Source organism: Myzus persicae, unplaced genomic scaffold (assembly GCF_001856785.1).
Source record: "Myzus persicae strain clone G006 unplaced genomic scaffold, MPER_G0061.0, whole genome shotgun sequence".
NCBI classification, from domain to species: Eukaryota; Metazoa; Arthropoda; class Insecta; order Hemiptera; family Aphididae; genus Myzus; species Myzus persicae.
Window position 1 is genome coordinate 32,948 of NW_019100703.1, and position 12,601 is coordinate 45,548.

At 28.2% G+C, this 12,601-nt stretch overlaps 1 protein-coding gene and 1 long non-coding RNA gene across 5 annotated transcripts; one reads left to right on the plus strand and one right to left on the minus strand.

The window, feature by feature from the left end:
* Positions 1–292: 292 nt before the first annotated feature.
* On the minus strand, positions 293–11,075 carry LOC111042548 (UDP-N-acetylglucosamine--peptide N-acetylglucosaminyltransferase 110 kDa subunit-like). 4 transcript variants are annotated; one of them, XM_022327193.1, is made up of 8 exons: positions 10,800–11,075; positions 8,240–8,344; positions 7,529–7,611; positions 6,752–6,887; positions 6,670–6,688; positions 4,808–5,954; positions 2,940–3,920; positions 293–1,461 (listed from the first exon to the last, which is right to left on the minus strand). In XM_022327193.1, exons 2-8 carry the CDS (start codon positions 8,255–8,257, stop codon positions 411–413), a joined length of 3,435 nt encoding a protein of 1,144 aa, XP_022182885.1. In that variant the 5' UTR covers positions 8,258–8,344; positions 10,800–11,075; the 3' UTR covers positions 293–410. The 4 variants fall into 4 exon arrangements, with proteins under 4 accessions (XP_022182885.1, XP_022182883.1, XP_022182884.1 ...); XM_022327191.1 differs by having other exon boundaries at positions 10,845–11,074; XM_022327192.1 differs by lacking the exon at positions 10,800–11,075 and adding an exon at positions 10,386–10,793.
* Positions 11,076–11,113: 38 nt separating this feature from the next.
* On the plus strand, positions 11,114–11,501 carry LOC111042549. The gene is made up of 2 exons (XR_002605470.1): positions 11,114–11,214; positions 11,289–11,501. It is a non-coding gene; the product is annotated as an uncharacterized LOC111042549 (long non-coding RNA).
* Positions 11,502–12,601: the final 1,100 nt, after the last annotated feature.

Below are 12,601 nucleotides of genomic sequence, written 5' to 3' on the forward strand. Positions count from 1 at the left end.
TATAGGTTACTAATGGATGACTCGGACATTAATTAAGTTTTAATTTATGAAAGTCAAGTATTATTTGTTTTATTAATATAGCTACTTGCAATTACCATTGATTACAAATTATATTATGACTATTCACTATTATAATTGTATTATTAGTAGAAGTATGGCATAAATATTTTTTTACAAATCGAAAATACTCAAAATACACGAATAAAATTTATATCACAGAATAGATTAAATATAAAACGATATACGTTATGCGTACAACTTACAAAATAAATAAATAAAAACAAATTATGTTTTAAATTTAAGACCATACAAATTTACAAAAAAAAAAAAAATTGAACTGATTAACATTTAAAAAAACTGATTTTTTAATGAATATACATTTCTACATGATTAATCCATGTGAAGACAGATTAGTTATCCCACATATTTTTTAAGATTGAAATAATTTCTGTGGTATAAGCATTTATATCAAACAGACCACTATGCATTTTTAATTCCCAAATATTTTTTCTGATATTTTCCAAAATTTGTTTGTTTAACCCCAATTGTACTGCAATTTCAATATAGTTCTCTTCATTTTGAGCAATAGTATCAGTAATTCCCAAAGTACTTAATTGTGAAGCCGTCACTCGAGATGCATATGTATCTCCAGGTAACGTTATTACTGGAACTCCTGCCCATAATGCATCCAAGCAAGCTATGTGTCCATTGTATAAATGTGTATCCAAATATATATCGGCCAATTGGATTCGATTCACGTGTTGGTATTTAGGAATAAAGTCAGCAAAAATGATACGTGATGTATCAAAGTTTAAGCCATCAGCAAATTGTCTTAAGTTATTTTCGGCAACATCATTCAAATGAAGAAGCCATAGTACAGAGTTAGGAACATTATTCAAAATAGTTAGCCACATACGAAAGGTAAATGGGTCTATTTTATTCAGTTTAATGAAATTACAAAAAACAACCACGTTTTCCGGTAAGTTGAACGTTGCTCTAGAATATGATTTTATAGATGTTGCTAGTTCTTCTTCAATATATATGGTTTCAAATGTTACTAATTCATGAGCACTGTTTCCATTAAGATAAATGCCTTGATTATTTGTATTATTTATAACTACTTGACGTTGTCGTAAATTTGAAAACTTCTGTTTGTGGTCGCCAACAAAAATAGTTTGATTTGTATAAACCAATTTTTCAGTATATAAATTTTGAATTTCAGGAGGAGAACATATTCTATCTGTAATTAAGTAATCCATGAATGTTGCGCCACTGGTACTAGGATAACCAAGCCATGAAACTTGAATTGGAGCTGGTCTCAGCGCAAATATATCAGTTTGAGCACCCTTAGTATAACCACTCATGTCAACCAATATATGGATTCCATCATTATTTATAACTTCAGCAGCATCAATTACTTTAAGTTGTGACAAATCTCTATGGTGTTCAAAGAGATTCAACCTGAAATTTAAAAAAAAATGATTTTAGATAATTAATACTATTATCAATATAATAATAGTGAGTGATTGATATGTTATTAATTAGTTAATATTAATTAATATTATACGTAATATACAGGGCTCGTAAGTTCATGCATCCGCATGTTTTTTCTGCTACACCGAAAAACATGCTAACTGAGATACAAATCCGTTTCATAACAGTAGTAATAATAATATAAAGTTTAATAGTGCATGTTTTTGCATGTTTTGAGTGTTAGGGCATATTTGGCATATAGTCGATTTTTTAGAGTTGATAGCGCATATTATTTCATAAAAAAATTTTTTAGACAAATATCTGAAAAGTTTCTTGTTATTTATTTACTTTTCCGTTTACAAAATGAGAGTATTTTTATTATCCTGTGACTACCTATAGTATCCTAGCTATCCATATTATGAACTTCACAAGTATTCATTTTTTTTTTATTTTACTAATTTTGGTTAATAAATGTATACAAATTAAAATTAATAAAACACTTTTGAATTAATGGATATATTCTTATTATTTTAATATTTGCCCATGGTTGTTTTACATAATGCATATTTTTAGTGCATAATTTAAAAATGTTAGGGCTTATAAATGCAAATTTTCAAACTTTTTAGTGCATATTTTAATGCATATTTTGCTAATTTTGAGGGCATGAATGCATGCTTATTTATACATTTTTTAGTTATATATTATATATTATACATTTATACATTATATATTACTAATATGTTAACATATTAATTAATATGTTAACAGAAAAATATTACACACAACTTAATACTACATAGTGAGTGCATTTTAAGAAATTAGTTTATCTTTATGTTAAATAATAAAGCATAGTTATTACAAGGTATTCGTTTCTAAGAAATCAGAAATCACAAGATAATAATAAAATCTTATAAGTTAATTAAAATTTTTGTATATGTTTAAATAATAAATTGTAGTATTACATTTTATTAAGAAAGGTCTATAAGTTATAAGACACATTCTCCAAGATTCTGAGCGAAGACATGAATGGATTGATTTTACAATGATGTTTTAATTTTTAATTTTATTTGCGCACATACACAATAGGTAATCTAAATAATGCTTCGATTTGCAACTCCCACTTTTTTTAGTAGGAAAGTGACTTTAATTGGTGCACTCGAGGGATCAACATTAAAATTCCCAGTAATTTTCAGTAGTTGGGAAAAACAAAAAAAAATTGAGGAAAAATGGGAATTCAATCTATTAATAGTAAAATTAATTACTTTAGTAGCAATAATATTATAAAATATACTTGGTAATATAGGCTGTCTTCCCCCAGAATCGTTTTTCGTATACAATGATATTATATTATTCAATTCAAATTCAACATCATTCGAGCCCGCTTGAGACCTACAGTAAAGCAGAGCAGTAAACACTTCCCCACCATTTACTTTTATTTATTAAAATAATTTAAATCAAATATTTACCAGGATGGAATATTATCATTTGAAGATATAGAATAACAAATGACATCTATTTGGTAGTTGTATATGCTGGATAAGAATTCCATAATTGTTGTTATTGGGTGTTTACCAAAGTTGGTTGATACAAAACCAATCCTGAGATTTCCATTGGAAGATATTAAAGATGTTGGATAAACAAATTGTTTAGGTTCTTCAATAAATGTTTTCAATTTTTCAACACAATGTTGTGCATACCTAGTAGCAATTTTAGTTTGTACTTCTAGCGGTAGCGGAAACATCAATGAATCATGAGGTAACAAGGACAATACATCATCATCATTCAGTTGTTTGCTGACAATTTCTTGTAATTTTTTCACGCGTACATCATAGTCTGACCAGTCACACACTTTTTGTAAACAGTTTACTAAATTACAATATACGTCTGGAACATCTGGTTTTAATTTTAATGCAAATTCATAAGCATGAATTGCTTTAATGAAATTATCACTATCTTTTTCTAAAGAACCTACATGAATATAAGCTTCTAAACAATGTATATCATGCTGAATTGCCATGTAAAAACAACGTAATGCATCTTTACTCATGTTTAAATCTGTATATAAATTTCCCATATGCATATAAATGCTGACAGATGTATTGTCATATTCCAAAGCCTTTTCATAATGTGTTAAAGCATCATTAAGATTACCTATTTCCTTATACAAAATATTGGCTAAATTAAAATGTATATCAAAAGCTTCTGAGTCATCTGATTCGTCAATTTTTAGAATTCTTTGATAGATGTCAACAATGCCATCAAGTTGGCCCAATTTTTGTTTAAGATTTGATATATTAATCAAAGCATTTAAATGGTCTGGTTGAAGTTGAAGAGCCATATTATAATACTCCATGGCCTTTGCAGAGAGACCATATTCTTCATAAACTATAGCACTATCACAGTAAGCGTCGGCAAAGTTCGGCTTCAATTCAATAGCTTTCCTAAACCTGTTGAAAAATAAATTGATATAATTACTTGTAATGCTGAATAGATATAATTTAAATGAATAATAATAGAAATTAGTTAAATCAAGTTCTATACTCTGTCCATTAAGGTAACACACCGCGGACCAACAAAAATTGGTTCTTCTGTGCGTCCCGCATTATACCAAATCATAGCTGAATCTGTTTCAGTAGCAGCATACAGCGGGAGGGGAGGGAAGGGGAACTTTTTTGGGAAATTAAAGACAAAAAGAAAGAAAACATACTACTATTACACCTATTTCAGATACAGTATCTTAAACTGAAGTCAAAATTAAATAAAACCTTTGTAATTTATTAATAATTAGCATTTAAAAAATAGCAAAATTAAATGCACACATGCAAATACATAACTAATCAATGGTAAACGTACATGATCTTTAAGAAGCAGTTACTTCCCAATTTTTTTTTAACATTTAGATGGGTGCTTATTATGAATGTGAAAAACAATTATTCATTAATAATTTTAGTAGCCAATTCATAATAGTAATGCTAATACTTCTTGTGTTGATTATAAATATTTGGTAGGAGACTGGGTGGGTGTTGAGTCAATTTTTGGTTGCTTATGGGTTATTTTCGCCACTTAAACTAATAGTTTCAAATATTATGCAAGACGATGAACTATTTATTAATAAATTAATAATAGTTGAGAATAAAAATTAACAGATAAGATATATTTATATATTACAAGTAACTAGAATAGTGAAAATTATTTAATGCATTATTATAGTGCTACTTTGTAACAAAACTAATACTGAATATTAAATTGTTTTAACTTATAACGAAGATAATAGTAGATAGCCGGTATATAACAAGACAAACATTAAATTACTACTGTATTAATTAATTATTACCTGATTAAAGCCAAATCAAAATGACGCAGTTTATACATAGTCAGGCCCACTTTCCAATGACCATATGGATTACCAGGGTTCATAAGAATTGCCCAAGTAAATGCATTTCTTGCATTTTCTTGATCATCATCTTCCAGATACAGATCACCCAATGACATGCAAGTATCTGAGGCATTTAGAAAATCATTAATCTTCCGGTATGCAAATAAAAGATTCTTGTATACATCTTTTCTTCCCGGATTTAACTGGATACATTTTTTTAAATATACAACAGATTCTTGATAATTTTTAAGGTTACATAAATATATCAAAGCCAAATCTAAATTAAGTTCAAAGTTTTCAGGTTGAAGTTTTAAGCACTTTTTGAATACTTCAACAGACAATTCCATATTTGTTTGATGACAGTACGTAACTGCTAGATTTCTTAAAAGAGACACATTTTCTGGTTCTAAATCTATTGCTTTAAGAAATGCATTAACTGCGTTTTGTAAATCGGTAAATTTTAGATAAGCTATTCCCAAACTACCATGAACATTCTTTAGATCAGGATTTATTTCTAAAGCTTTTTTATAATTAGAAATAGCTTTTTCAAATTTACCGCACTTATAATAAGCATCTCCTAAATTATTTAAAGTTTCTGGACATTCTGTCGCACTGTTGTGGGCAATCTTAAATTGCTTTTTAGCATCTTTTATTTTATTTAATTTTAATAGTAGTTTTCCGTACATATTACGTACTTTATATAATTCCGGTTTTAGACTTAAAACCCGTTCATAAGCTAGTTCAGCTGAGTTCAAGTCGTTTGCAATAAATAATAGATTAGCATAATTTGTCCACGTATCGACACAAAAAGGTTTTAATTCACAAGCTTCCGATAAATATTGTTTTGCTAATTCATTTTCAGATTTTTTCCAATGAACTAATGCTAAGTTATTTAAAACTTCATAACAGCTGGGATAAATATTTTTTGCTTTTTCCAAACAATCAATGCATTTTTCATAATCTCCGAGATCGAGAAATGATTGGGCATTAAGCAAGATAACATTTAAATCAGTTGGTTTATGTGTAAGTAATTCTTCACATATCAATTGGGTTTTGATGAAATTTCCATTTTTATTTTCTAATTTTGCAGATTGTAGAAGTTTATCTAAAAAAAAAAACCAAAGCATTTTTTATAAGTTATTTCAGTATTAATACAATAACATTTAGGTTCAAATAAAGTTTTATTCTGAGAGAAAATGTGACGAAACAGATTCACCCCCAAGCTTAATTTGGTCGTCCTCTGTTATAAACAACAAAAAATAAGATAGAATAAATTTCAACCGATACCAAAAAAAAAAACCTATCGATCAGCATAGTATTGATAGTATCATAACTCACAAATGCACAGGTTAGGTTATCAATAATCAAATACTTTAGATTATTTTATAATAATCAATGTTTTCACTTTTCTAGGTAATATTATTTGTGTTATCGGGTATTGGTTTTATTATATATATCGGTTGATGGTACCTGGTTTTTTGGTGGTATCGGCTCATGTTTTTTTTGTCAAAAATGTTGTTTTAACATTCCCATATATTATCGGGTATCGGTTTTATATCGGAATATAGGATATCGGTAATAAGTGGTATCGGTCCATCCCTAGTTAAAGCAAGGTAGATTGATAATACTAATTAAATAATGATTTAAATTGATATCAATCCACCTTGGGGTATAATTAACATTTCGGTTTTTTTTTTCACTATAATATTAATCCAGTATAATTAACGTTATATGCTCATTTAAATATAGCATTTATAATACAATTATATACAATTGATAATACTGATGATTATGATTATTGATCAATGATAATAACTTACCTAGGTGTTCACTGTAAATCTAAAAAAAAAAAAAAACTGTAAAAATATAATCTAAAATATATTGAATATTATTAATTTTTACCTCTATAGCTCCATAAAGCAGTGTTAAAGAATCGCCACACAATTTCATTGAGCTGGCCTTTCCGAGGGTTGCTCGTGCCAAATCCTTTACTTTTGTAAATCCTAATAATTCAAATTCATTGGAGATTTTTTCAAATCTATAAAAATAAAAACAATTAATTATGAAATAAATTGGTAATAAGAAGTTGAGTAAGTATGCATATAACATAAACATGTGTGATTACACACAAGTTTAGTCATAACTACCACCCACATTTGGTAAGGTTTTTAATATAACTGCTGTATAGTTAATACATAAAGTACTAATGCATATTAATAACATAATGTATACTTAAATATAATGTGTATAGTAGAATAAAACTTAGTAGGTAAGTACTAAGTAAGACTAATAAGTAGTGACAGATCTCATAATAAATAGGCAGCTTTTAAAAATGACAATAGAGAGAGTATAACCCTTAACTTCCCTACCAATGGACACAAGACAATAAACAAAGTAAATACTTTTTTAACTAATATAACACATCTCGAATCTTCACTTCACTCGAAAACTAAAATGCGGGAAGCAGTTAAAATATAACAGCTTTAGCGGAAAATCCACAAAAAAAATAAACATAAATTGAGAATTCATACTTCCCACACAACTTAAATGAATAAGTTCAAATATAAGAATTATAATTATAATTATAATTCATGCATTATTCTTTTAATTTACACAAGTATATAAATAAAAAATAAATAAATCTGGATACAATAATATTAATATCTGTAAATTATTTACTTTAAAGGGTCGTTTTCTGATAAGATCTCGGTAATAACAGATATTGGTGCTTCACAGTCTGAATGTTTTGAACAAAATATATCCTGCAAGTATTAAAATTACTAATTTATATAATATTTATAGCTAATAAAATTAGTTTTACTGGTTGATCAAAAATCTAAAAATTAAGTAAACATTATCTTAATAAAAATGTTAAGATAGTGCTTTGCAAAAGTGGCAACTATTTTACAAACATCTCAATTAATAGGATCCCAAACAACAAATTGTCTTAAAAGTAAGGAACATGTGTTGAGCAGTTCACATTTAGTTTCATTAATTTGCTGTTATGCACATGTAATCTTAAGGTAGTAAATGAAAGTGTGGTATTTTGAATTGCCAACATATTGCAATTAAAAATAAACCATGAGAATTGTAGTCCCCTGAATCCCAATCTTCCATTCCGATGTATGATTCAAGAGATTTCCTAATTAAGGATATAATGCCAGCATCTAAAAATCTCATTAATAGTTACATATCAAAATAGGAATTTTAAAGGACAAAAAATATACAAGGTAAGTCATTAAAATGAAAAACAATAAAGACTTGTCATGTCATTAATTTGAGCCCTTAAAAATATCAAATTTCAAAATAGGATTTTATTGTAATTTCATAGTTAGTATGAATGCGCCACAAACACCCCGTATATAGTTAAATTATTAATATATTACTTACAAATGGTAACGAATTCATAATTTAAAAATTATGCACTTGTGATTTTTTCAAATAAGTACAACTTATAATAATCCACATACACTTATGTGCACTGTTGACAATAAACTGCAAAAACAAAATATATTGTAATAAATGCATTAGACTATTAGAATGAACATAATTTTTAGGTGTATATTTTATTTTATATTATTGATTAAACTAATACTCAAATAGTTTTAAAAGATAGGTAGATACTAGGTAGATACATAATAAATATCAAATTTTGTTAAAATATGCAAAAAAAAGAATGGAATCATTAGCTCGAAACTATTGTAACATGTAAAGAAAAACTGATAAAAATCCAAAAACTATAAAATGGAAAAAAAACACACACTAATAAAAATAGTTGCAAAAAAATCAGTGTCTAATGTTCAAATTTGAAAAAAAATGAAAGGGGACTCACACGGATAAAATTTTTTAGAGTTTTATGTATAATTCTCAAATAACTAAAATGAGCCCATACGGCAGTCAGTTTATGCATTCCAATTTGATTTTTAACATAAATATTATAGTGATAATAACAATTTTCATAGATCACATAATGTTTCATTGTGTTTTTCAATGACCATGAATACATCTGAGGACCTTCTATCAGGATCATATTTTGATTAATACACACATTCCATGTATTAACTTCAGTGGTGGGTGGCTTTCCCACACGCCCAACTATTCATCTTCAACAATAGGTAATTGAAATATAATAAACCAATACTAAGAAACATTACCACCAATAACAATAAATATTAATTTGCCTGTCATTTATTAACGCAAAAATTAATAGCCACAAACATTTCTAACTAATAATAAAGTAATGAATTACAAATTGTAATAATGATAAACAGATAAAAGACATTTACAACAGACTAAGATATTATACATTTATGCTTACATTTTAATCTTTTGAGAGCACTATCGATTATTACAAAAAAAAACATTCAATGGGTTTAGAAAAAACAGACAAAATATAATATAATGGTTATAACTGAACGTCTGGAATAGCAAACAGTGAAACATGAAATCAGAACAACAGTGTTAAACCTACTTCATAAGTTTGTTGTTGAAGCTAAAATCTAAAAATATATTAAGTAGCTGCTAAACTCATATTTTAAAACGGTAAATATTTGTTCCTTTTTTAAAATGCTCATAACTACCTCCAGCTTTAAAATTAAAATACCAAAAAACCCTAAGGTCCACTAGATAATAATATTCTTCCTTCTAAATTTGTTAAAAGTCAATTCACTCCAATATTAAACATAACAGAATTAAATGGATTATTCAGAATGCACAATTTGATGTATTAAACATTAGTAAGACCATAGGCGCAATTCACCCGAAAATATTGGGGGGGCTTAAGCACCAAACAAATCTTGGGGGCAACGGACGCGTGAGGGACTATGCCCCTCACACACCCCTAGTACTATACCATATATATAAATATTAATAAAATACAATTAACTATAAATCCAAAGTTTTTAGGCGGAACCTAAATTTTTCAGTAAGTTGAATCTCAGTTTCTAGCAACTGTCATTTCAGACTTCTACCTAACATTCCGTTTTTATTGAAAACAAATCCTTTAATGTGGAATCATTATTATTATATTATATAAATGTACTTTTTTTGCCGTCGTTGATGTCGTAGGGCAATGTATGAGTAATTCTACAGAATAGGATTAAAATAGTTTTGTCGCAGTCTGTGTAGATGAGCATTTTCGATATTGTTATATGTTTATTAATACAATAATTTTTTATCATAATCACAACACCAATTATATATACAGTATACATCTTATATATTATATTTCATAACTCATAATAGTTTAATTTATCCAGACATACACTCAACATACCTATTAATTATTAATACAAATTATTAAATAAATCTTCTTTTATTTTTTTAATAAATATAATTATTATGGAAATATTATGGTATTAGTACTATAAGTTATAATCACGGGATTTGGGGTGCTAGCATTAAAATTCAGGGTGCTAAGTACCCTTAGCACCCCTGCGATTTGCGCCAATGAGTAAGACAGATACAAACAAGTTCAGCATCCTTTAAATAAAATCAAACAACTTATAATGATAATAATATAGACTTTCATACTTACAAGATATATATTTATTAGAAAGAATAATAATAGTAGTATACGACCACAAACACAATAATATAAAACACAGCTACACGGCACACGTAATATCCACTAAATAACGACGGAACAATCCAAAAAGTAGCAGACACAAATTCTCAGAGTACACAGTGCAGAATGTGTTTAGTTAAAATTATTACAGAATTCCAAACTTCCAAACGTATAAAACAAACTGTAGTTCCAGAGTCCACTATCAACAAGAATACACTTTATAAGTCCAGCGAACTGTCAAGTGAAAATGTGAAATAGCAAAAATATTAATTCAGTGAAATTGGATTAATTTGTAAACAAAATTCTTTGCAAACCAAAATTAGACATGGAAAATTCATATCATCGGTAATGAAAGACTATTGATTAAAATGGCGGTATACGTACCGTATGCCTGTATAGTGTATACAATAGATAAGTTTTTATGCTTACTTAACAGTTAACCATTGGGCAGCATTGCAGATTAACACGCCGGCCGCCGCCACATTCCTGCCTTGCCGAAAAGCCGTTTTTTTATTATCAATGTGCAGGACGGTGCAGCCACTAACTTCAATAGTTCTATCCGCTGAACTCTAAGGTCTATACAGTAAGTTGTAATTGTTCAGTGCTTCTATCGGGAAAATTGTAAAATTGGTCCGTGAACCGGGCGTAACAACACGATTAGAGATACAAATTACACAACTGTGATGCCAATCGGCATCTGATAAGACGGTCGTCATGAACTACTGACCAACTGACCAGCAAAAAATAACCAGTAGCGCTCCAAGCGGCAGATCACAATGAACCGATTATAGATATATAGGTATGAAGTTAGTTCTAAATGTTGACACTTTTTGTAGAGTGTTGATAAAAAGCGCTAGTCATTATTTTTTACAGTTGTTTTAAATAGTCACTTGGAAAGCTGTTTACTATGGGGCGATGTGCAACATGTATATCTATATCCGTGGTAACACCGACGTCGAGACTCCTGGTCCAAACTCCAAGTGCGGTATAAACACTAAAGTACAAACATGCCGGGCTACAGATATAGATAATCAGCTAGATAGTTGTAGATACCTGATTAGTGATTATATTATTATTATACGAAAACGAAAAATGAAATACTTCCACAGAAATACAGAATATAACATTATAACTAATGAGTAATAACCATGGCTAAATAGTAAATTAATGTATTTATTAAATCGTATTAATATTATTATTTTATATACTTCGACATCTGTGCTATTACTGCATATCACGAACTGAGAACTTAGATCGTGCTGCATATATTGAGCGGGATACCTTAAAATGTATGTGTATAGCATTATACAGTCTATAGTATGGATTATGGAATATGAATACGTTGTTTTTTTCTAATAGTTGTTTCGTTACTTCAGTCTTACTACTTATATCACAAAACATATTTAGCATCACAAAACAATATAAAAAAAATCATTACACAGTACAATATAATCCAGGTATCATAGGTACCTATGTACAATAATCAATAATATAGTATTACTAAAATTGTATTGGAATTGCTACGAATATTATACCCATATAATCTGTGACTTGAAATACTGGCATATGGCGGAAATCTATCAATCTATACCAAATCTAGCCTTTATTTTTTTAAATAATTATAAATTTGTGTTATATTACATTATTATATGTATTTTATTAAACTAGTAATTACCTAGCAATAAAAAAAGTTCAAAATAGCATTTCATAGATATACTAAGTGTGGTGGAAAAGGATAGCTTTTTAGACTCATGTTTAGATGCCAATAAACCGGTAAAAATAATGTTTATACGGAAGATGTTATTGAACATATATCTTGAGCCTGGGTTTGTGGTAAAATGTATATAACAGTGTTAGTTGTTTAGTTCACTGTTCTGCTCTTGAGGATTAATATAAACCTACCTATAATACTAGATTTAATATTAACATATTTTATCATAAAATACATGTATATAAGAATTTAAGTTGCCTCAGTCACAATTGAATCCCAAAACAACCACTGATTTTTTGTAAATCCTTCATACAGGTAAAATTATCATTGATACCTACCTACATGAAGTTTATTAACTCATATAATATTTGTTCAAATTTTAATTAAGATGCATCATAACAAATATAAGCATGTATATAGCCTATTATTAGCGTGCGGAGAGCGCCAGAGCACAGATTGAAAATAAAATAAAATA

Coding starts and splice junctions, on each gene's coding strand:
- LOC111042548 (XM_022327193.1), bottom strand. Junction 6,888..7,528: donor TCAGAAAACGACCCTTTAAA/GTAAATAATTTA, acceptor TTATTTTTATAG/ATTTGAAAAAATCTCCAATG. Junction 3,921..4,807: donor TTTGATTTGGCTTTAATCAG/GTAATAATTAAT, acceptor ATTTTTCAACAG/GTTTAGGAAAGCTATTGAAT.